Genomic DNA, 25,729 nt, shown 5'->3' with positions numbered 1-25,729 from the left:
GAATGTATATTACTAATTGGTACCGAACTGTGTGTATTAGTTATTATCCTTGGCCAAAGAGGTAGTGAAGATATAATCCGTCCCATATATAAGCTGCAGCATAACTTAATCATCTGATCTCATTTGAGAAATGCATTGTGCTCTCGTAATTATTATGGTCTATAACAAACGTATACCATTGACACTTGTATGTGAATGCACTTTCAGAACCTGTTGTGTCTGTTTTGATTGTCGTGGTCACCGTAACCGTTTGATGGGTAATAAGTTGCAGTCCATTTTCTCAGATTCTTATCAAAATATAGCTGACTGAGCTTAAAAAGCCTGCGTTAATCTGTATTAAGTTAAAACAAGTGTTATAATTATGTCTCGCAAAATTTTTGGGAGACATACTGTTCTTGCCTTCGCCATCTGTCTGTCCGCATTAAGCTTGTGCCAAGTTGTGTGGCTTTTACAGGTCAAACTGCTGACTGGATTTTAATGAAACTTCACAGGAGTGATCACAATCATCCCTAGTTGTGAATATCGCAGGCATGTTCTGCTTCGCTGCACAAAATGGCCGACAGAGCTATAAATTGAAAAGTCTTGGTCAAACTGCTGGCGAGATTTCAATGTAACTTTACAGGAGTGATCAGTGCCATCCCTAGTTGTGCATATTGCCAACACGTTAGCGTAATACACAATATATGTACAATAAAGGTCCAGAAAGTAACACAAGGCTTACTTGACAATTGGTTTATTACAACAGTCTGCTTGAGAACAGTATGATGTGCAATGAAATAAAAATCAATTACAAAATCCCTATATTAAGTAATGCGTAATAGACAAAACTAGGAGAAAAATAAAATGTTTCCATTTGTAAACAATTGTCATAGTTCAACAATTAATTCATTTGTACAAGGGATGAAAATATTTCAAGGGATGAGGATTATTGACAGGACATCACTGGGAATATTTTTCAAAGATTTGTATATCAATTGATGGTGTTGACCAATGACTTGTGTGCAAATTTCCAGCTCATTGTTCCAGAATAACCATTTTAATTGTGAAGAATGACCCAAAAATATAATACATTGCAAAGTTTTTCACACAAATTCCGACTAAAAATTGCACCAAGGTTGATTTTCAATTTAATTCCAAGTGTATTTCCAGTTATCCTTTGCAGAGTTTATTTTGAAAAAAATGTATCACTTGATAATTTTGTAAGATTTTCAAATTTTATGTTTCGAGCCTTTGGACCTCAGTGGAGTTCCTTTAATAATATGAAAATTAGTACAAATACATTTTGCATATTTAATGGATATTAACATTTACACAAATGTCAATGCAGATCTGATAAGTTTATAGCCAGCCTGAACATCTGATCTTACTGGGTAGATATACATCGGTGAGAAAGTTGTCTGATATACTGTCCAAGGCTTGTATCTCGGCTTTCTTTCCACTCTCTAACATCTGTTCAATCTAAATAGTAAACTATCAGCTTTTATATCATTCAAATGGCTTTTTCATAATGTTTCAACATTAGTTGCCAACAGACACATATCTAAATTCTGTGTTAGCGACTGTGAGGTAGCTTGCTATGTATGATTGTGGTTTTACTAAGAGTTCCCCTTCAGTTTGAATATAGTAACAAAATGGAACCTACACAATGAAACATTAATATCCAACAGTAATGGTGCTATTTTATACTCCATAAAAGTGTTCACATACATAGGTTCATAATTCTAGAAAAAATGAATGTAAAATTAAAAGGTTCTATAAGAGAATATTACCTCTGTTTTCCACTGAGGATATTGGGATATATATGGTCTGGACAGTATTTCTTCACCTTTTACCTTGTCAGCCTTACTGAGTGCTATCAGTGATTTTTCTGGTACACCAAGTCTGTAATACAAAATTCCCAAACTGTACATCTGTAACTGATACAATAATAAATAATTCAGGCGCGCCATGACAAAACCAACATAGTGCGTTTGCGACCATCATGGATCCAGACCAGCCTGCACATCCGCGCAGTCTGATCAGGATCCATGCTGTTTGCTATCAGTTTCTCTACTTGTAATAGGGTTGGCAAGCAAACAGCATGGATCCTGATCAGACTGCGGGGATGCACAGGCTGGTCTGGATCCATGCTGGTCGCAAACGCACCACATTGGTTTTGTCATGACGCGGCTCAAATATTTGAATTCTGAATTCAGGCTTTCTACTGCCTCTACCAAAAAAAGTAGGGCATTTTTTTTTACCAAAAAGTAGGGCAAAGTAGGGATTTCTGATGTTAAAAAGTAGGGATAAAGTAGGAATTTCTTACCGTTTTAGTTAAGACTTACCATCACCAAGACCATCAGGCTGTGTGTATCTTCAGTTCAGTCCATGCTTGAAAGACAGGCACCTGAAATTGTTTTTTATTTCTCTTTAAATACAAGTGCACCAATACAAAATGTTGTTTACAATGACAAGGACAAATATAATCAGCAAAACAAACATACAATGAGTATATCTAGCACATAGTTTTAAGACCATTCACATTAGTAAGCCAAGAGCTACTAGATCCTAGTCTATTACATAGTCAAGGTAAATGCAAACAAGCTGTGAATACCAACACCAGGATGTACACTAAAAGCTATATGAACAGGACTGCATGTTACTGTATGTTAAACTGATGTATATTCATGTTAATATGTTGCATAAAATTATAATATACATGTATTGCAAGGGCAAAGGTTATGACAAACATGCCACAGTGTAGTATTTTAAGGAACAATTTAACACCAACAAGAGGTACAAGAAGGTTAAATGTATGCATGATTCAGTACACTGTCAAATGATAATGTTAAATGTACATATACATACAATTTGTGATTGATTTGCCAAACATGCATAGTTACCCCTGTAAATACAATCTAGCTGAGAAACAAGCCTAACCCAAGCTTGCTACCAGATTGTTGTGCATTATTGTCAACAAGACAATGAAATGATTTGAATTTTTAAGACCTGTCATTTTCATAATTAAGCTTAACATATCATGTTGACAAAATGCACAACCATCTGATGGATAGTGATGAAGCAATACCAAGGTATTTGCACATGTTAGATTTTTGTTAAGTGACAATTAAAAGCTTGGAATCTGAATTGATAAGTTACACTGCTGCCACTCTACTCAGACACAAGAGCAATTGGTCAATGCAGTGTTTGATACCTACAGCGGCCAATGCTTTAATCACATTTCAATGTTTTATTTAAACCTTGTAAAATTTTTGATTGATGACTTTGTTTTAAAAATTCAAGTAATATGTACATATATGGTCTAATAAGCATTGGGAAAATAACACAAACACAAATGAAACCAATAAAAAAATATGTTCTTTTGAATCAGTACAGCATGACAACTGTGGAATCCCTCAGCTAATGCATTATTGGGAATATTTATAAACCTAATTTAGACATTAATAAGCACTTGGCAGTGTCAAACTAGACTGAAGCATGCATTCATTTACAAGAGGAACATGGAAAATTATAAAATAGTAGTTATTTAAACAATCAGTATTGTTTCATGTATTTACCTCATAGCCAGAATGTTGCTGAATGTTTTGCCAAGGCACCATGAGTCTTTCAAGGATGGACATCACAAGGAGACACACACACCTGAACTACTCATCAATTGCAACTGAAAATACTGAAATACCATTTTAAATATCTCCTTTTTTTTATTTCACTTCAAAATGAAAAAGTAGGGATAATAGGGCTATTTCAGAAAAAAAGTAGGGCAAAGAAGGGATCAAAAGAAAAAAGTAGGAAAAAGTAGGAAAAGTAGTAAAAGTAGGGACCAGTAGAAAGCCTGTGAATTGCAAATATAAGCCTTACCTTGATATATCTGATGGAAGTATACCGAGCCATTTAATACATGGTACAGCTAAATGTTCGCTCTCAAATGATAAAGCCTGAAATAAGTGTGAAAAAGAAATATCAATCGAGCTAACAATGCAAAAAAGGCAATTCCAACAATTTTAGGATTGTAAAGATGCTTATTTTGTGCTATATGACCAGTTAAATTAGAATGAAAGGTGAGTGGTGGCCATGTGGTTTGTAACCCAGGGATCATGGGTTCGAGTCCTACATGAGTCACGACCATGTTTCATCATATGACACCAGTACTGGTTGCTTCCAGGGAGAGGATTCTAAAGTGATTAATATAAGTTGCAATAAATGTGGTTATATGTTTCAAGATTGATGCAAATGATTATATCTTAATACCTTTGAACCAAACTTGTAAACAGTCATGATTTCTATTCCTGAAAGAAAAAAGAATATACAGTAACTACATGTACATGTATATTTTTAAGCTGCATGATTCCAGATTGGCCAAAATATTTCAACGCAGAGTATATATTACCTTTTGGGTAATTAACATTGAATGTGAGGGCTGTTTGCAATGTGTAAATTACTTTCTTTGTTCACTTTCCAATATTTTACTTTTTTATTTCATGAAATTTAGCATTAATCTGGCTGCAAACTTGGTCAAAAACATTTTAATAAAAGTTCTGATTTATGGAATATATGAGGTGTAACTGTTACCATGAGGATCAGCATCAACTAAAACAAGTATTGGTATAGAAAAGTTGTCCCACAGTATCTTCAGCAGCATTCGTGTGTTCATGTCTGGGAAACCTTTTCCCTTTAAAGAAGAAAATTGTGGTAATTAAGGAGTATGTATATTCCTTTGGGAAACCTGGCTTCTTCCAAACAGTAACCAGAGTTTGTGATTTATGAATGGGTTCATTACTTGTAGGAAGACTAATTATTTTTCAACAAATTATGCAGTTGGGTATGAAGATAACGGTTGGGTATGAAGATAACGGTTGGGTATGAATAATGGATATTAGTTATAGAAGTAAAAACTTACTGTGATGATAATACATGGGTTAAGTTTTTCACACACTTTGTTCTGCAGCAATTTCTGAAAGGTTGCATCCTTCTCAACCACCAGTATAAAACTTGCATTTGTGACAATATCTTTCATCAATTTTGAAGGAAAAAAATATATATTGAAATTAAAGAAATAAAATTATAAAGAAATATTTTACAAGATAGATCTATTTTGATTATAAATATATTACATATGGGCAAAAGGAAGTGAATATATTATTGATAAGTTGAACTAGAACATATTGATTTGCAGTATTGACAGTGACCACTGGACTACTTGTATGTTGTACATAAAATTATTTTGTAATAATTGTTGAAAGGATACTATGCAAACCTTTCACATGATTAGGGACCTGTATTCCCTGAAATAGAGTATATAGGACATGCTATAAACATGATATAAAAACCATCAGATCAGAACATCACATTACTCAAAAACTGCCATATAAAATAAATGTTATCTTCATTTGCTGTCACTGACATTTTGCTTTCATACTCGTATAATAATACTATGCCAATATGTTTTTCAATAGTTAAAGTTCTAGCACAGTTCAAGCTCCAACACAAACATTCTTAGCAAGTGTTGAATAATTTTAATAGCTTGACTATTTCTTATCCTAGGGGATCATTAATTGTAGCAGGTATGTGTTGAAGATTGAATACCACTTAGTTAGCATGTAATGCTGGGAATGGGGGGGGGGTGTGAAAGGTGTTGCACTTTTAAATTCACTCACTTCTGGTTAAAGATTTATTTACTACCTTGGCTTGCAGTGTCCCACTGTCATTTGTTTAGCTACAAAGGTAACAATAGCTCACCATCTGCGTTTGGCTGCAATCAATGAAATTATTGTCTACATCTTGAAACATGAGATCACCTGCTATACAACCTTTTGATGTGGCCAGCTGTAAAATGAAATAGTACAAAATATACCAATGAAAAAAAAAATACAACTTTGTGTATTATATACATGATCACCTGCTGCACGCCCTCTTGATAAATTAAAATGAAATCTATAAAATATAGGATAAACAAATAAAAGATCTACAACTTTATGTATTATATACAAAACTTACCTATTAATCTATCTCTTGACTGAAAAGAAATTAAAATGAAGCAAAATAAATCAGATAATAATTTTTACATTCTTAAAAATAATTTTATAAAATACATGCAAGTACAATACATGTAATGTTGTATAAAAAGATAAAGCTATCAGATATGTACCACATGGAGTTGCCACCTAGGAATTTCAAGCATGCATGAGATGTTGTCCACAATACCATCAAGCATGTGCTGGCTGCCAAACAGACTCGGGTCTTGATAGTAAATGTCCCTTTAACAGTAAATAGGAATATTTGAAATATATACATTTTGGGAAGAAGAAAGTATTATATCTAATTTATGAAAATAAACATTTTAGATTGAATCTTCATAAATACTCTAATCTTAGTTAGCTCTCAAGGTGAAGCGTAGTTTAACTTTTATAATGGACACTTCAGAGTCTATGATATTCAAAAAAGTACAGAAGGTTAATACATTTGTCATTGTGAATATGTCTAAACTTTATAACATTGTTAAATCTTGACTAGTAATTTTAGTGTAAATAGTCAAAAGAAATGATGAAGCAGTAACATGAACAGCACAAGACTTAGTGCAAAATGAACTTATGTTATTAATAACCTTTTAGTGCAGAAATGATTAGTCTTAACCAGTCTGTACATGATAGACAAGACTTTCAACATCAGCCCTGAAAATATATACACATAATTTTATAATAAATTATAAATGATGCATATAAAACTGGGCATATAAAACTTAATATTTTACAACTTTTTCTTGGTCCAAAAGCTAAAAGTATTTTATATATTTAAATAGTGGATATTACCAAACTTTTTCACTGACTGTAAGGATTCAAAACGCACAGATGTCATTCGTTGATTCCTTCTCAATGCTAGACCAGAATTGCAGTCAAAGCTGGAAGTATAATGTTTAATCTAATGTATTAATTGCATGTAATATCATATATAAGCTCATATTATACATGAAGTTGAACTGTATATTATTTTGTTGGGCCTTGGCATGTTTGAATATGTTGGTAATTAGCACAATATGCACAATTTAGAGACAAATGACCACCAGAAAGGGAAAAACGACAAAAGATGATTTTTTACTTGTTTCTTAATCTTTCAAATTTTGCTGGTAATGTTCTTGCTTCTTGGGTGATGTACTGTCCCCTGACCTATGCTATTTACCTAATATCGCTCCAATCTGAAGTACAAGGGTATGTCAGCAAAGGTGATGTTCCTAAACTTGTATCCTTCACAACATGCAGAATGACCTCTTCTATTTGATGAAGTATTTCTTCCCTGTGAAAAGCAGTTAACTATTATATAGTAACAAACACATAATGATTATTAATACAAGGTTCGGCAAGCAAGCAAAGAAATGTAAAGAAAATAGAAAAAACTTATCCACCCATCTCCCCGTCTTAAAACCCCCACAAAAAACGCCTAAAAGTGCAAAACCGAAACATAAATACACATAAGTGCCCAAGACGGCTCTGGTAGGTGCAAGTGCTCCATTGCGCCGGTTTAAACATAACTTAAACATAATAATGTTGAAATTTTTAGTCAACACCCACAGATGTGTACAAAATACGGAGATAATCATGGAACTTTCAATGTGACACATTCGAGGTGCCGTTTGAAATGAAAAGCGGGCACTAGATAACATGGAATTTTGCGACAGTCGTTCTAACAGACGACTACAGTAATTTAAGCAGACTATCTGTCTTACATTGTTATGTTATTCTACGTCTAAATTACGGTCACTAAATTCCCACTTGCTGCGTATTTATCATAAACCCCGTCATATCTGTGCGACAATTGCATTTTACTGAGAGCTGTAATTTCTTAACTTGAGAAAAGGCCAGTCTGAAATTTCATTTTATAGTGTGAAATTTTAAGGTTTTTTTCAGAATTTTAAGTTATTTTTGGTTGCTTTGAACTTCTTCTCCTACGCAACTGTCCTCAATATTGTTTTTAAGATAATAAACTAGAAATTGATATGGAGTGTAATACAAATTGAAATTCTTCTTTGCTTCATCATGTATAGTATTTATAATATAATTCATTAAGATGTACCTACAATTACATTGTATTTTCGTATGTGGGGAATCAAAGGCAGTTCAGAAATTTCACCTAATGATCACAGATGTTGAAAAACCCAACTGTATAATTTCTAATTTGACAGTTTTATTTAAACAGACTTAAATGCAGTATGATCTTATGTCGGACATCATAAACTATTTAATTTCTAAGTAAGGTTATCAGAATTTCCTTTTTACATTTTATTTTTAATGCTGAAATATTCGTGTGTGAATATAAGAGTTATTCCTGCAATAATTCACACCAATAACATAAACAAATTGTATTATAAGGCTTGCGTATACAATCGATTGCCACCGATACCTGTGTTACACCATGAAATGTCACAATTTTACCATGACACCGCTTCCAATATGGCCGCTTTCAATAATTTTCAACGATTTAAAAAAATGAAGTGGAATATTTAGACTTCTGTTTGCATTTGAAGTATGATGATTTGGAACCTTATATAAAAAACGGTCCTCTTTCAGGTAATGAAGGCTGTTTCTTTAAAACTTTTCTAGTTTTCGCTCCCAATAACTTCTAATTGGGAAGCGTCCGTGCATAAAAATGCAGTTCGTGGTTGGACTTGGAAAAAAGACAGCGTACGTCTGTCCAAAATTATCTCGGTGTCTCTTTGACAAGTCTAATTAGTTGGACTATAAGTTGCCCGTACTTCACTTCAGATATGTTACATTTTTCTGGTCCTTTGGATCTTTGATGCCAGCACTATTAATTGTTGAGAGTCGAGTACCACCCAATCCAGTGCTAGGGGGCGTGAGGGATGTTGCACTTCTTCATTATTCCTCATATATATATACAGACTCAATCAATCCGTGCCTGCAATTATCATGTAATTTTGTTGTGATTTATGCTTCCGTTATTGAAATTGCAGATCATCGTGGTAAAACATTCTAACTTTATTTCCATTTTAATTCAGACTTGCCTTATTCTGCAATTAAAAAAAAACAACTTGATGATAGATCTGTGTTTGAAAAATAGCTGTGTATACGTAATTATTATCAGTGCTATCAGGGCGATATTGACATAATTGTGTGTACATACACACATAGGCACTTGGTTTCGGGATAAAAGGCCTTTTAGAGGTTTGTAGAACTCAAATTTGATTGAATGTAACGATTTTTTTAACGTAGATGTCTCTTTCCTAATTTGAGTTCTACAAACCTCTAAAAGGCTTTTTATCCCGAAACCAAGTGCCTATGCATACACACAGCACGACTAGGTTTACCTGTTTCCGGCTTGGTATGGTATCCTAAATACTTGATGTCTGATGGAAGAGTCATACTGGTTGACTAGTTGGTTTTTCAATGTTTCCAAAGAAGGAAATCTTAGTAAAGGTTTGCTTTTTTGGTGAATTCCATCCATTTCATTTAGCTATATTTCAAATAATGGCGCCATTGAAATTGATGACATAGAATTTTGAAGAACATGTTCTAAACTATGGACCGATTTTTAGGGAAAGTCAAATCCAAATGAAAATAACATAAAGTCTATTTCGACTGCTGGGGAAAAACAATGTGATGTGACACTTTCTCTATTTTTATCTGATATCGAGTTGTAAGAGCCAATTTGCAAATACATGTACATGTATATATGGGTAAGAATTTGGTAATATATTTACTTAATTTCTCTTTATTTTAGGTCTGTTTTGTAGCTATTATAGTTTTTTTCGTGCAAAGTTATATTTGGGTCTTGCCTTTTGGCATATTGGCCCAAACCATTATTATAAGATCTATTATTATTATTATTATTATTATAATTATTATTATTACTGTTGTTGTTGTTGTTGTTGTTGTTATCATCATTTTCTTACTATAAAATGTGTTCCAACAATGTGTGTCTGTCTTAGTTTTGACTTTGGTAATTGCAGATTGAAATGATGCTCTGAAGAAAGTAATTATGTTTAATGATAGTTATTGATAAAATGAATTGTATGAAAGATCAGTATGTGTTAAGATCTATGTTAACACTTTAATTACCATTTAATCAATTCTTCTGTGATTTCCATTTAATCAATTCTTTTATGTAATGTAATGTAAGATAAATGTATACATGCGCATGCTCAGAAAGAAGTACAGCCAACATTTTATCATACCTATAAATAGCAAACCTTAACAACTTTACGTCATATGCCATAAATATTATATAATGATAATGGGAAAATCCAGGTGAAATTCACATGTTGAATGACGGTAATATTTGGAAAGTTTAACATGCATGAAATCATTCATCTAAACAAACACAGAAAAAAGAAAATACAAATACATGTATAATACAGAAATATGCACATAAAATGTAATTTAAGCCACTAAAAAATTCACAGTAACGTAATCTTGAACCAATCTGACTATTTCTGTCTGAAAGCGGAGCGTTATTTAGAGCTAATTTTAATCAGATTGCATAAGAACAGTCTAATATTGGGATTTTGTGAATTGTTTAAAAATAGCATTATTATTATTGGAAAACATGTTTTCAACAATATCTTTTATACAAATCGGTTTCATGTCTATTTACTAAAATACGATTAGAAATAGATGTAAATTTAGGCAGATTTGCCACTCCTTAAACTTTGATAAAATATGAGTAGAAGCATTTATTTATCGAGGATATTTACTTATACATAGCACAAAGGAAAAAGAAGACATTTCCATATTTTAAATAAATAGAAAAAAATCATTTTTTACAATTATTGTGATAGCATTAGGTACTATGCATACTAGAGAGACGAATGTTTGATTGGATTAACCTGTAAAAAGTGTTGGAATTTTGATATCTTACACAATTACACGCTTTAGGTCATAGTTCGAACCAAGGTACAAATTAATGTATCTTATTTTGTACGGCTGTTATCCTTATATATGCCCTAATGTTCACCTGTCCTTGAATTATTTTAGAAAACAACAGCGTTTAGTAATTGCCTTACTGTCCTGTATTACGTTTCAAATGAAGATAAATCAGGTTATAAGAGATAGGGACGAATAATTTATGTTAAGAGTTTTCCGAAAATAAAGAAATCAGGTTATCACTATCAAAATATCGTTGTGTAAATAGAAGTGTCATGTGAACTAGCATGTATGCTATGAAACCGCATAATCAGCATTCTTTTTACGTACGTGCATTGAAGCGCACAGTTTTGAAAATTTTCACATTTACTGGCCTTATTTTATTATTTAAGTGTTAAATTACTTCAGGAAAGTTGTACTTATATGTTACAATGTCGTTTTTTCTTAAAATAACGGGGCACCAACCGAAATGTTTATATTAAAAGTTTGTTGAATTTCGGAAGTACTTTTTTATTAATAAACGAATTACCATTTATTGTATTGCAAGGGTGATCTGTACAATTCCAAAGATGCCATTCGAACCTTCAATATTCCGCCGATAGTTACCCATTCAGATGCTCTTATTTGATTTAAATATTTTTGCTGTCGCAGGTTCAGGTTTGTCAATCGTCAGAAAGAATATTAAGTTCATTCTTGATTTTCTATTTTAAGTGTATAAAGCTATATATCTGATACAAAAATATTGTTTGGATTTTAAAAACGAATACTGCCAAAATGATTGTATGAATAAATTGCCTTAAAGCAAGAGGCACATGCACAAAATCATTGCTAAACGGATAAAACCCTATTTAAAATAGCAAAATTATATTTTGTTCCGGAACATTTTATTATGTTTATGTACATTATTCATGTGTGTTAAATAACAGAGACATTCTATGGTACAACTTTTTCGGGAATCAACCATATAATAATGAAACCAATATAATTTTACTGTTGATAAATTTTATAATAATATTTCATAAGATATAGCTTTATACCCTTTAATTCTAATAAGACATAGAATAAAGACAACACTATGCATCAATTTTGACTAGTTATATATTTTAATACAAGAATATACATGTATATAATAGGCATTTTATGTTATATGAGACTATTAATATATTTAATACATGAAATAGTTGATGATACAGTTTGTGATCAGTATATTTGTTTAAAAATTATTACATGTAAAACAGTTTATTTAATAAAAATGCAATCAAGAAACTTTACAACATTTTAGTCCAGTGATCACCAACAACCTGAACGAAAAATATAGTAAATTTATATTTGATATTTAGGCAAATCACAATATATCATATAGCTATTGCATTTCAAATTTTCGTTTAAACAGTGTTTTTTTCTGTTTGTTTTTTTAAATTTTATTTCAGAAAATCCGGAATCAGCACCAGACTATAAATTATTCATAATACAGTGTTCTATAAAGCCTTTGTCTGTCCAACAGCTACCCTTTTTATCTTGTAACTTGTTTGCACGATCCACTCGTACTGCCATTGGATGACAAAGCGCTGGATTATAACGTTCAATGACAATACTGTCTTTGTTTAGGTCAATAATGTATGTCTTCTTGCGACAACGTCCCCACTCATACACAATCATTTCAATTTTAAACTGTCTACCTTTGCCGCTATCTAGATTTACCTTTCGTACCAGAATCCCAAGTTCCTTGTATTTGATAACATCTCCCAAATGCAGGTCATTCATTAGATGCACTTCCGTCTCTCCTAAGGATAGAGAACTTAAATCTTTCGTAGAGGAGGCGTCAAGGTCTCCATTGTCAAAGTCTTCACAAAGCTCTCGAGGTCTTTGTTGAACTTTAGCCCAGAAGCAAAAATGGTCTGAACGATTCGAAGTTGGGGCCCATTTCTTCTCACCAATCCGTTTTCTTGCCATCATTACGGTTGTTTCTGCTGAGTTGATCAGCAAATGTGAACAATCAAAAACTTTCACTGTAGATTGTGAAAGATCTATTGTAAAATACTCTTCCAATATTTCTCGGGGCTTGAATAATCTGGGCAGTCCATAATGTATGCCCCGGATGCGACCTTTTAAGGAATCGTCATTGTGATGGACCTCTGTAACAACAATTGCATGATCAAACTTGTAATATTTAAGCAAAACGACATCACCTATTTCAACCTCTGATAATTGTTTAATTTCCTTCGTATCAACAGAAAACGGTGACTGCAAAGCTCTTCTGATCTTTGGTACGCTCCATTGAAGTGCAATAGAGAGCAAAACTAAAGTTATTATCAGTGGTATGCCAACTGGAGTGGCCAATGCTGGTAGTGCGAAATTCATAATGACAAAAGTAAGGATAGATGTGGCACCGAACACAATGAATGTTATCCATAAATCCTGTAATTTTCCTTTCAAGCAAGATTTACAGAGCTGTCCTTTTCGGAAATCATTCAAATGTGAAACAGTCATAAAAATACAATATATCAGGTACAACGCTGCAGCGCCCCCAAGTACAATTTCAGGAACATTGAAAGCCTTTGTGAAACTGGCCGCAATTTCATCAGATGATATGTAAAGAATTCTCATCAACATCTTTGCTATTTTGGTGCCAGCGCCGAACACTCGCTGAACGAGATTTGCAATTTTCGACCGCATACCTTGAGCTTGAAAACTTTCCCCTTCTCCAACAACACACCAAGTAGCAAAATGTTCGCAATTGTTTGTACCAGGATTGTACGTCCCGAATGAATTTTCTTCATCAGCGTTTTCCGGTAGCATAGATTCTGCTCTATGCACAATCTCCTCGGCCGTATACCTCGGGTGGATGTATTCGATTATATAAAGTTCATCGTGTGCTAAGTCAAAAGTTTTGACAGACTGACAGATTTTAATTTTGTCGTCTTCTTTAGTAAAATGAATTAATTCCATTTCTATTCTTTTCCCCGATTTTCGTTTTATTTCTTTTAATATTGCATGGTGTTTATATCTATGTATCAATTTATGAGTGTATTTATCATACTTTCTAAATTTTTGTCCAGGCATAGATATGTGCTGACCTTTCCTGAAGCTGGATACACTTTCTACACGAACTTCCTTTGAACAGCTCGCACAACTTTTGTTTTCGTCAGCATTGGCGTCATGTAAATTATTCATCGCATCTTCAAAGGCATTTAGCGTATCTCGCTCCGTAGCCGTCACTTCTGAGAGACGCTGCAAGTCCCCAGGTGAGTCGGTGTTATATCTGTGTCGTAGCTCGTTAAATAACAACGGAACATCATCAGGCGATATGCTATCATCAGATATTGTTAATTCATCAAGTCCTTCATCACCAAATCCGACATATTGAGCTCTCTCCCTCTGTGAAACAAATCTCGACGCCATAATTATATCCGTACAACTTATCACTTCACATTTCATAAACTATACGAAATTCAATTTAGTCAGATATTAATATCAAATGGATGCGGTTTTTCCAGTTTTACTAAAAATAAAACACGGGGTTTTCTCTTCATTCTATTTATACCAGAGTAGGAAAAACACATATTTTTAGGCCAGGTTATTGTATGTTAGGTGTTTACATTAACCGATAAAGTTAGTCTTTCTTTTGTCAGATTATATAAATATACATGTATAAAATAGAATATAGTCAATAAGCTTTATACTTAAGGGAATGAAAAAATACCTGTCCTTTTTTGCCCATTTACCTCATGAATATTACTCCGGGATGTTGACTATATTATCAAAACAAAAATATAAAGTTTATTGTCCTACGCATCGTAGGTTTTGGTTTACCAAAATATACTGGTGGGAAAAACTGTGCATGTGTAAAATGCTTGTGTAAGTCCGTCATTATGCAATTCACAATGGAGATAACTCGTCTTTGTTGAACCTAAAACGTCGCTGATATATGCTAAGCTGTTATCAAATGCAAAAACAAAAAAAGATTATTAATAATGCTATTGTATTACATTAGGTTTTCCGGAAATATTAATATACAAATTTTAAATAATTTCTTTCCCCAAAAACGTAATGATTCGTTCAAAATGTCATCACAGTCAATAAATGTCATTTCTCTAAGATTGTATTATATTTCGAATCACATTGGATTGTTACCATATAAAATAAACACCTTCAAACCGGTTAAGAATTATTTAATTATTATTATTATTTTTATTATTTTTATAATTACTATTATTATTTTCTAATACAATGTATTTTGTTAGTTCTAAATTTAGAATAATTTGATTATACTGGATGCCTGTGATGCAGTAGTTACACTTTCGCTTTGAAAATGAGAAGTCTGGGGGTTCAAATCCCGGTCAAGGTAACTAACATGAAACGTTGTTCTCAAGAAATCAGTCAAGATATGCAAAAGAAAAGAAAAGTTGTGTTTAAAAAAAGAATAGAAAAATTATGTATTGCTATTCAAATGCAATTCCAAGCAAAATTTCATGTGCACCTGATTACAAAAGCATCGATAGTAAAAGGACTATATATTTCTATAAGTTGTTAATACTTGTTCATCTTTGATGGCGTCTTTGGTTTAAGTCTTATCAGATTACCTTCGTACGGATTCCCATTCCTGATTCTGTCGCTATCATCTCTAAACTTTAAGGTTTAAACGACGTCCTTTCTATGAAGGTAGGGTCATGGTGTGGGGTTGCATCTCATCCCGTGGCAGAACAGCTCTGTGGTTTTGGCATCTTACACCGTGCAGAAATTATCGTAACAAGACACTGTAACATGCAAACGTTCACCTGACTTGTTGATCATGTTCACCGTGAATGTCAGTTTTTTAGGTAATCGGATATGTTGTCTTAAAAACACGTTAGAGATGAGTTGCAGTGAGTGTCGACTTCAAAATCAGCTAGTGGTGTTACTTCACCTGTCACGTGCACCTCAAATAATCGTATTCTCCACGTATTTTTCTGTCTAAAATCTTCGTTGTCAAGCATGCACGGAGGCCAATGGTGGAAACTCATGGCACTGAAAAATGATCTACATGTGGTTCCAAGAAACTGCTGAGGCAATAATCAGTTGAGCTAATGTTAAATAAAAGTGGGATAAACCCCTGCAATTTGTAATTTGTACCCACAGCATATTATACCCTAACACAAATTCTTTTTTGTGGTAGTATGAATACTATACGTAGACAATAGTCATCATTTTATTTGCCTTTATGACGTGACGTATTTCACTGTGGTCGACATTTTCATTTGTCAAAATTAACCTATTTATACGCGTTTACAAACAAGTTTTCAGAAAAATATTTAAATGAGTGTCTCAGTGATATTTCTCATTACATTAAAAAACACTCCCAGATGTCAGTAATGTTAAGATAGCTTGAATACTTAAATTGAGCTTTGAAGGCACACTATGCCTCCGAAATCACTTCGAACATTATTTTGATTGTTAAGAAAGGTCAAGTATGTGTTTAATAATGTTTTAATAATTGATTTAAACATGTTAGATTAACAAAAATGCAGTAATGTGTGGTCAAGGTAACAAAATGTAAACAAATTACGATAATGACTTCCATACTAAATACTTACTTACTAACAATAATATTACAGCAATTGCCAAAGAGCAATAATGACTCACCAGTACCTGAAATATTGACCCCTCCCATTGAAAACTGATCAGCTCTTGATAGATCCATAGTTTAACCTTTTATTTAAATAACAATAGATTTAACCACAAACATTGACATGTGTTAACAAATATGTCGTTGTGAAATTCTTATTGTATCCACTAATCTGATAATTAGAATTAGGCAGATATAGGAACATTGATAAGTGATCAGAATTTGCCGATGGTCATACATATATGGAACAATAACATTTCTAAATTCCTTTCAGATTTTTAAGTGATGAACGTTTTTTTTATTTTATTCCAGTCGATCAGGAGCTAATAAAATCTGTCAATGTATCGGCAATAACTTTGATAATGGACAACAGTTATGTACTGATCTATCATATACGAGTAACATTCAATACAGAATAATGTATGCTTATGTTTTTTTTTTCGCTATTACAGGGGTCTCCTTGTACTAAAGTTACTGTTTCCTACTGTACACACTTGCTAAAATCTATCTACCACCCGTTTTAGAATGCATATTAACCTAAGGATCTACCACAGTCGCGTTATATTTCAATCTCTTAATCTTTGTAGTACTTAGTTTTTTATTCATTAAGGGAAGTAACTGCTGCGAAATCCACAATCTCCCAGTAACAGTTACGTCCCCTTGTCAGTAGGGAGGTTGGTGTAGCAGACGCTTTGAGCTACTAAAATTAGACATATAACCAATCAAAGGGCTGCAAGTTCTGTGGTATTTTCTGAATCGTACTGTATATATGTATGTATTTTCCTGTATAACTTTATTTTTTATATACTATAATTCATCTTGCAGGGCACCGAGATGCAGCGATTGCGATTAGATTTTTTTACGGAATTTTGCATGACTAGAGTTGCATCAAAGATCATTTATGTTTATTTTTTTATGACAGTGACACTTTATCCTTGCATATCGTGGATACTTCCTAAAAAAAAGAAAAGTTGCCTCGACTGGGATTTGAACCCCAGACCTCTCGCACCCAAAACGAGCGAGTTACCCCTGCACCACGGGAAGTTTAACGAAGACAACCTGACTAAAATTAAAAGTTCTAAATTTAGAATATCCATGCAGGGTTAATTTCGAGGTATTTTGTTCACAATAAACCTGTTAACATTGATGTAAATAATTTAACGAAAAACTTCTCGCCAAAACAGTCCGACATGTATATATTCCACTACTTGACAGTCAGATTTATCGGAAGTATTTGGTAATCGACATCGCTAAAAATAGCATTTTCATTGATTAAGACAATTCTATTAGCCAACGCAATTTTTAAACTTTGAATGCTTTGTAATTTGTTGGATACTTGTAACAAAATAAAAAAATAGTTCTTTCTTTTGCATCGCTAGTTTTAAGCTGTTTTGAGAACTTCTTGTTGTTAGGTTTGTCGTAGTGATTGAATGTCAGCATTGTATTTCCTGATCTGCGATCAGAAAATACAAAAAGGAACAAATGGACTATTTTGATCAAAATTTACAAATTGATCAGTCCTCAACGACTTTTTTATTTGATTGTTCCCAACGTTGAAAACTGACCCATACTCAGTAGGGTCAATTTTCAACGGGGTCAAACTTAAATGTTACACGTGCACAAGTTGTTGTTTTTGACCAACTGAATATGAATTAAAAAATAGGAAAAGGAGTTGAATTAACAGCTGAATAAAAGAATACATTGTGATAGTTTATTTATTATTGTTATTTTATGACGTTACTGTCATGTGCTACACTTTTACATACTTATACGGTATGAGACATGTATATAGATCTACATATTAATTTTTTGGTTTGCAGTTCGTGAAAGCTGATAAATATTATTCTGTTTAATCGTGTTTATATCACCACAAAAACAGATCATTTGGCTACAGTTTACGTGACTGATATGGGAATATTGTAAAGCATATTAGAATTAATGCTTTATATATACAAATTGTTATTAAAATATACTGTAGCTACATGAGTATAATCTACATGTATATCAGTACACGAGAACAATGCAGTATAAACATGGCAGTATTATTTTATACAAATAGCGTTTCTCGTGAGTCACAGTGCAATAAGAACAAGATTTAACTAAGAAAACGTTTAATAACATCATAGACTTTTCTCATTTGTTTCTTCTGGATAAATTGCACGCCTGAAATATAAAGAAATATATTTCATATGACTTGGTTTGATTAGTTAATTTTTCAAACACTACATTGTATATATATATCATGGAAATGCATAAATGAAAATATATGTTTAAAAATACAGTCATTTGAGCATCTCTGTGGCAAAGTCTATTATTAATTTAACATTTTACTTTTGAAAACATAATAAATAAAATTATAACAAACCATCTATCTTCAGAACAAACGAATGCCTTCCGAGGAGAAGGCATTCCATTAAAACTACAGATGAACACCGTAGTATAAGCTCCCATGTCTCGAAAGTAGAACCAGTCACCGACCTCAGACATTGGTAACTTTGTAGATTTAATTATACAATCAAATCCGCAACATGTTGGACCCCAAACTGTACTTTCGTAGCGGTCTTCATCCTTATTGCACTAATTAAGAGAAACGTAATAAAATGTTATTTTACGCTTTCCTGACACCACGTCAAATTCACAGAGCTTTCATTTAATTATAGGTCATTAGGTATGTACGACTTTCTAGAATAATATCTTAACTGTTTGTTATGAAGCTACCTTGATCTTTATTTTTTATAATTTCTATGGTTAAGGTATTGTCAGGCTATGTGTTCTCATGTTCCTAATTGTTTATAAACGTTTCAAAGCGAACAGAGTGCATCCATTTTCGTCATCGGTGTTTTTATTAATCTTTTTTTCAAAGATGATGCTAAAAGTAATAACAGATGCTGTAAACTTATATCGTTTTAAAAATAATACAGTACCTTTAACGTGTGGACATCAAGATCAAGATTTTCTGGCACGATAATGACGTCAGTGAATGAACCGTACACACCGTCATTGACGTAATACATCACATGTTTCGTCTCCGACTCACTGTCAACTGTAGGCATTATATCTTCCTCTGAAAGGTTATCCGGTATATTTAACAATATATCATTTCATTCTTGGAAATATTAAAGTAGCATTAAGCTCATTTGTTTCACTTCAAGTTGAAAATTTGTGAAATTTGTAATATAAGAGATTGGCTATTACAAGGGCGATTGACCAATAATTCATAATGAAAATAGTTTCAATACCGGCCGTAATCATAAAGAGACTGTCCCACTCTTTTTAAGAATTGAACGTTACCCATACATTCCTAACGAAAAAGAAATGTCCATGTGTCACGTGGATTATAGATTTTTTGCATAGTAAAAATATAAAACTGAATACAATTCTGGCAAAATAAAAAGATATTTTGACTTTTACTAGTGAACTCATCATTGACAATTGGATGGACATAATGTCACTTTAAAATTCAAAATACAAGCTTTTAAATCCGCACTTGATAGTAAATGGACCAATAATTACATTAAAATGTGTATTAAGGATTAAACATTAATGCTATCAAGGATGCGTTTATACTACTGGAATTCTTGAAGACTTGTTTAAAAGGACATATTTAGCATTAAAAATAAATACTGTTAATATTGCTCTCACTTAAAATGCTTATAACTTTAAATCAAATTCAGATCCCTATAGATAACACCAAAGATGAGATATGTAGAGATCATTAAGCACTATACCATTATAAAGATCTGTCTTTGAGAGAATACGCTTTCCTATGATATTGACGGCTAAAACTGATGACGAAGACACCATATAACTTCCAGGTTCAGCAATAATCTCAACTTCATCTTCTACAGCAAAATCTTTGTCAAGTTGTTCGTTCACCGCTTCTGCTATCTGTTATACATGTATAAACACCAACTTTATTATTATTATTATGAGATATACCTGGTTATATAATTATCCTCCATGTTTCTAGTCAGGCTCATTACGATTGTTTTGTGTTTTTTTTTTTTTTTTTTGTTCTACATTTTTAGCTCGACTTTTCTATGAAAAGGGGAGCTATCCTACTCGCCCCGGCGTCGGCGTCGGCGTCACACCTTGGTTAAGTTTTTTCGTACCACCCACTTTATTTCAGAAGTATTACAAGTATGGCTTTGAAACTTACCATACTTGTTCACCATCATAACCTCCCATCTACAGACAAGAGTACATAACTCTGTCAAGGTTTTTGACAGAATTATGGCCCTTTTTTGACTTAGAAAGTGTATTGAGGCTCGCTTGGTTAAGTTTTTTGTACCACCTCACTTTATTTTCAAACCATTGGAGGTATTTGCTTTGAAACTGACCATACTTGTTTACCATCACGACCTTCCCATCAACAGACAAGAGGGACATAACTCTGTCAAGGTTTTTGACAGAAATTATTGCCCCTTTTTGACTTAGAAAATACATTGAATATGGGTAAAATCCACTTATTGCCTTTAACCCCTTTGAGAGATATTGCTTTGAAACTTTTAATGCTATTTCACATCATTACCCCCATCTGTACGCAAGAGAAGGTAACTCTTGTCAAGGATTTGTTTTAAAAATTAAGGCCCTTTATCGACTTAGAATCTTGGTTAAGTTTTTAGTACCAGTCCACTTTTTGACTGAACTGTTTGAGATATTAATTTGAAAATTGGAATACTTGTTTACAATCATGATTCCCAAACATGTCCAGGAGAAGGTAATTCTGTCAAAGATTTTATTTGAATTATGGCCCTTAACTGTCAATGTTTTGTATTATAGGCAAGCACTAAAAAACTTAAAAAATCTAAAAAAATTCATTCCTATCCACTTGTTCACTTTACCATAAATTATGTCATATAAACATTGCTGTAATATTCAAGGGTATCAAACAACTAGTTATTTTTCTCTTTTTGTACTTGAAATTAAAATCAGTAGTATATGCATATTTCACATTTTATCTCGCCTATTTGATTGGTGGACAAGTGACCAGCTACGGACAGAACTATAATACCTTATTCTCTCAAAGTGGGTTTAATACTATTAAATTTATTTAAGGCTCAACTCAGTTTTTTTTTCTTTCTTACCAGCCCTCTTTTGACTTAAACATTTCAAACTTTGCTGCAGTGTTCAAGGGTATCACACAATTCAGTAAAATAATTCTTCACTAAATATCTTAATGCTCATGGCCATTGTTCACTTTAAAAATACAGAGATTCTTGTATTGCCTTTTACTGCAAAAACTTTTTTTATTGGCAAGCAATAAAAAAGTCGAGCGCGCTGTCTTACGGACAGCTCTTGTTAAAAGATCAAATCATACAGATTACATTGTTGATAATATCATCAATTTTCGTACTTGTTGTTGATCAAACATCAATAATTGATATACCTTACATATAACTGAAACGACTGTTTTATCCTGAAGGGAATTTTGTACTGAAATATTACACAAATATAATTATGCTTACATACGGACATTTGCTTTACTCTTTTATATATGATTTTACTTGAAGACATACTTTTATAAAAGTTTCGGTGCTGCTGGACTCGCCCGGATATCCGCCTCCTATATTTAACAATTTCATATTGATTCCTAATTCTGCTGCCATGTTAAATACACTACGTGCCTGTCGTATAGAAGCTATGTATGCGTTACCATCGTGACAGCCACTACCTACATGAAAACTACAATATAAACTCTTCATAAAACATCACAATGTTATTTTATATGTCATTTGCTAATAATTTTGTACAAAATAGTTCTTAAAAAAGGATGTTTTTTAAGCTTGATGCACTAGTTAAATAGCTTATTGAAAATACAGATATTTAGAAACTGTATCCAATGTCTCAGACTTACTACACACTTGTTTCTTAGCAATTAATCTTGATATGAATGGTGTAATAATGAACTGTTTTGATTCTGCTTCTAAGATTATTTTAATATTTTGATAGGTTACAATTAAAAAAAAAAGAAACAAAGTCTTGGTTGCCTAAAATTCTATTTGTTATATACGTGAAATATTGAGAAATATTATTGAAATAAAATGCATATTTTCATTTTCCGTATTTTCACTGGTATCTTGCCGGACTACTTTGTTATTAATTCACACAATACACAATATTATAGGGGAAGTCCTTCGAATCGTAAGGTAATGATAAACAAAAAATTCAAGTTTTTCCATAAATAACGCCACACGTGAAATATTTATTTTTATACCACCGGATGAAAATAAATGCCGTATTTATAGAAAGATACTTGAAAACCCTTTATATATTTACCAAGAAACAGTAAGACATTACCAAGAACCAGTAAGACATTACCTTGTTCCTATCACATTAAGGCCTAGTTCTATTGCAGTTTGGAGTAGATGTCGTATTTTGGACAGAGGACATCCGAACTTTTGTCGTAAGTCTATTTTACATTTGTAGTCGCCGGCAGGTAGAGTCCGCAAAATTAAACTAGAAATAATTGAAACTGGTCAACTTATTTGTAAATATAAATAAATATATATTACTGATTATTCTTATAACAAATGAGTATCTGATGTACTGGGTTATTTACCATGTTACGTCTCAATACAATTATATTTTAAATGTTATATATTATCACTGATTTTTTTTAGATTACTGTTTTACTGATATAGTTTCGTTATTGTAATAGAAAAAAAATAACATTTTCATTTAGTTAATTGTAATACTAACTTGGCATCCGGGTAGATAGTTTTTATCTTATGTAGTTCAGATTCGCTGTCAAATGTCATTAAAGATATGTTATGTTTTGCAGCATATTGCAGCATTGATGGCTGTTTAATTGTGTTAGCATAAATGATTCTTGACGGGTTTACTCCAAGGTTGAGTAATCTCAGCATCTCGTCCTATAAAAGAGGAGTCGGTACAAAAGCATGAAGCGTTCGTGCATATAATTACTGTTATTACCTATAAAATGAGATTAACATTGTAACAAGATATTATTCACGTTTTCTAAGAGATATATAATTATGTTGAGTTTACGATTATAAGCAAACGTATCCGGTAAGTAAAGTTACATGGAAAAGTGAAAAAACAATTATAAAAGTGCATTGCAACATTGTGTACAAATATTTGAAATACTTTGAAAGATTTCCATGACAACATTCAACTTGTGGGTGGTCACAATGTCTGAAGGTGATCCCTGGTCAGAGGTAACAATCTTTAATATCATTACGAACAGTTTAAGAAATAATAATAAGCAACATTGTTGAATTCTAAAGACCTATTTGCCGATATTTCTTTTATAACTGTGATAAGTGCGAACTCAGTTTTGCACAAAATTTGGCGTCATTGTCCATCACCTAGCCTCGCTAGTTTTACTATATAGTATTACACCCAGTTATATGACCTAACTCATCTGAACTAATATATGATAGAGTTACAATAAGAGTATCTTGATTGTTACTTTGTATTCCGCCTTATTAGATTTTACCGGGTCAGATTTGCACGATACAAAGAGGCTCAGATCAACGTATTTTACGAATATTTTAATGCCACTACACTATAATCCAATAATAATTTGATGAAATAAGTTTTTAAAAACATCATAAACCTTTAATGTTAAACTGATTTGTTTTCGTCAGATCTTTCAGTTTATGTGTATGAGCATTTGTGACTGTCATTTATTGTGTTTCGGATAATATTTGATAGCAGAAGAAGAGCTCACCTGACTTGCACAGTCAAAAGACGATCCACAGTCAAACAAAACTTTAAGAACTGTCGGATCATTGTTACTTTTAACAGCTGTAAACAAATTTAGAAATAACATTAAATTAATCTGTAAAAATATTGGGTATGCACTATCATGGGCAACCTCAATGTCACAATAAGGACATGGACCAAAATGTATCATCGATTTGAGGATAATTTTCGAAATACATAGAGGATATTTGTTTGTTTTGCATGTAAGATCGAAATATAATTTCACTGAGAGAACACCAGATGCAATATTTTCACGAGTGGCGTAGCCACGAGTGAAAATATAATAGCTGGTGTTCACGAATGAAATATATTTCAATCTTATATGTAAAACAAATAAATTTTCTTTTTATTTCATGCTTTCTAATTGATTTTAAGTATTTTTTACTGATTTTGCCGCGTAACGTCGCGCATTCTCCTTTGTGACGTCATCACATCATGACGTCACATCAATAATTTTGAAATATAGTTCTGTTAAATTTTGTCTAATTTTGTTACATTTTTAACATGATGTATGGTGACATCGACTTTCTTTTCATAAAGAAGCAAAATTTACGCATGACAGCATTTATTTCTGCCTGTTGTTCCATTTGGTTATGATTTTCTATTCATCCGCATTCAGATATAGTCCGGCTACAGTGAAAATTATATTTTATAAATTTCACTAGTGGTTTATCAGAATATAATCATCTGATATATTACAATAAAACACTGAAAAGCATGAAATAAATCACAGTCGCATGCCACATAGAACTTTCGTATGTACATGCTTACTTCCTAGCAACGTGCTATAATGAGTTTACCTCTGCAGCATTTAAAATAACCTATCTAAGCTTCTTAAATTGTATATAAGTTAATTACTTTCAAGACAAATATGCACGATACAACATGTATCATTGATATTTAGCAAAAACAATATAGTTTTTTCCTCATTGCACTACAATGTTGTGTTATATATTCCCCTATCTACAAAAAAAAAACATGTTATACAAATATGGACTTTTTAGCTGTTGAATATGATGTGATATGTACTGAAAAAATTAATATTGACCGAGGCGATAGCTGAATATTAGCTGTACAAATGTAAACATAATTGGAATACAAATACAAAAAATATTGTGAAATGAACAAAGAAATACTTGACACATTGAAATCGGCATTTATAATCTACATAAATTACAAAAAAGAAGTCAAAATGTGCATGAATGGCCCCTACTGCGTTAGTAACGCAGTATAAATATGGTGATAAATACTGCAATATACAGTCATTAATTGCACATGTCGTATAAGATATAAATTATCACTTGAATCTTTGATCTGTTTACTTTTTCTTAAAGTTTTAGTATGTTTTTTTCCAAGTGTAATTTCTTTGAACAGAAATATTTTGGGTAATCTGGAGGCATGCGGCTTTGAAAAAATGTTTCATCAGATATATGAATGCACAAGTAGGTCCAACTTCATTTTCTCTGTGACCTTACACTCAGTATCTTGTTCATCATTACTGGTATTCTCAAGCAAAAAGAAA

The 25,729-nt window shown here is 32.4% G+C and overlaps 2 protein-coding genes across 4 annotated transcripts; both read right to left on the bottom strand.

The window, feature by feature from the left end:
• Nucleotides 1-1,276: 1,276 nt before the first annotated feature.
• Nucleotides 1,277-14,654, bottom strand: LOC132755599 (meiotic recombination protein SPO11-like). 3 transcript variants are annotated; one of them, XM_060746487.1, is made up of 13 exons: nt 14,597-14,654; nt 7,174-7,287; nt 6,807-6,895; nt 6,602-6,668; nt 6,146-6,254; nt 5,737-5,823; nt 5,246-5,282; nt 4,898-5,007; nt 4,570-4,669; nt 4,249-4,286; nt 3,859-3,935; nt 1,770-1,881; nt 1,277-1,458 (listed from the first exon to the last, which is right to left on the bottom strand). In XM_060746487.1, the coding sequence occupies exons 1-13, from the start codon at nt 14,599-14,601 to the stop codon at nt 1,339-1,341; spliced, it is 1,065 nt and encodes a 354-aa protein (XP_060602470.1). In that variant the 5' UTR covers nt 14,602-14,654; the 3' UTR covers nt 1,277-1,338. The 3 variants fall into 3 exon arrangements, with proteins under 3 accessions (XP_060602470.1, XP_060602469.1, XP_060602471.1); XM_060746486.1 differs by lacking the exon at nt 14,597-14,654 and adding an exon at nt 9,317-9,484; XM_060746488.1 differs by lacking the exons at nt 4,898-5,007; nt 5,246-5,282; nt 14,597-14,654 and adding an exon at nt 9,317-9,484.
• Nucleotides 14,655-18,173: 3,519 nt separating this feature from the next.
• LOC132755597 (ornithine decarboxylase 1-like) lies at nt 18,174-24,244 on the bottom strand. The gene is made up of 8 exons (XM_060746484.1): nt 24,173-24,244; nt 23,179-23,351; nt 22,798-22,935; nt 21,996-22,161; nt 20,205-20,364; nt 19,401-19,540; nt 18,842-19,053; nt 18,174-18,639 (listed from the first exon to the last, which is right to left on the bottom strand). The coding sequence occupies exons 2-8, from the start codon at nt 23,343-23,345 to the stop codon at nt 18,597-18,599; spliced, it is 1,026 nt and encodes a 341-aa protein (XP_060602467.1). The 5' UTR covers nt 23,346-23,351; nt 24,173-24,244; the 3' UTR covers nt 18,174-18,596.
• Nucleotides 24,245-25,729: the final 1,485 nt, after the last annotated feature.

The sequence above is a fragment of the Ruditapes philippinarum genome, unplaced genomic scaffold (assembly GCF_026571515.1).
Source record: "Ruditapes philippinarum isolate M1 unplaced genomic scaffold, ASM2657151v2 ctg728_1_1_1_1, whole genome shotgun sequence".
NCBI classification, from domain to species: Eukaryota; Metazoa; Mollusca; class Bivalvia; order Venerida; family Veneridae; genus Ruditapes; species Ruditapes philippinarum.
This window is presented reverse-complemented; position numbering and strand designations above follow the sequence as displayed.

Coding starts and splice junctions, on each gene's coding strand:
- LOC132755599 (XM_060746486.1), bottom strand. CDS start 9,453: ATGGATGGAATTCACCAAAAAAGCAAACCTTTACTAAGATTTCCTTCT. Junction 7,288..9,316: donor CCATACCAAGCCGGAAACAG/GTAAACCTAGTC, acceptor TGCTTTTCACAG/GGAAGAAATACTTCATCAAA. Junction 4,670..4,897: donor ACCCATGTATTATCATCACA/GTAAGTTTTTAC, acceptor TCTTCTTTAAAG/GGAAAAGGTTTCCCAGACAT.
- LOC132755597 (XM_060746484.1), bottom strand. CDS start 23,345: ATGCTGAGATTACTCAACCTTGGAGTAAACCCGTCAAGAATCATTTAT. Junction 19,541..20,204: donor AAAGACAGATCTTTATAATG/GTATAGTGCTTA, acceptor ATAACCTTTCAG/AGGAAGATATAATGCCTACA. Junction 19,054..19,400: donor TTGATGTCCACACGTTAAAG/GTACTGTATTAT, acceptor TCTCTTAATTAG/TGCAATAAGGATGAAGACCG.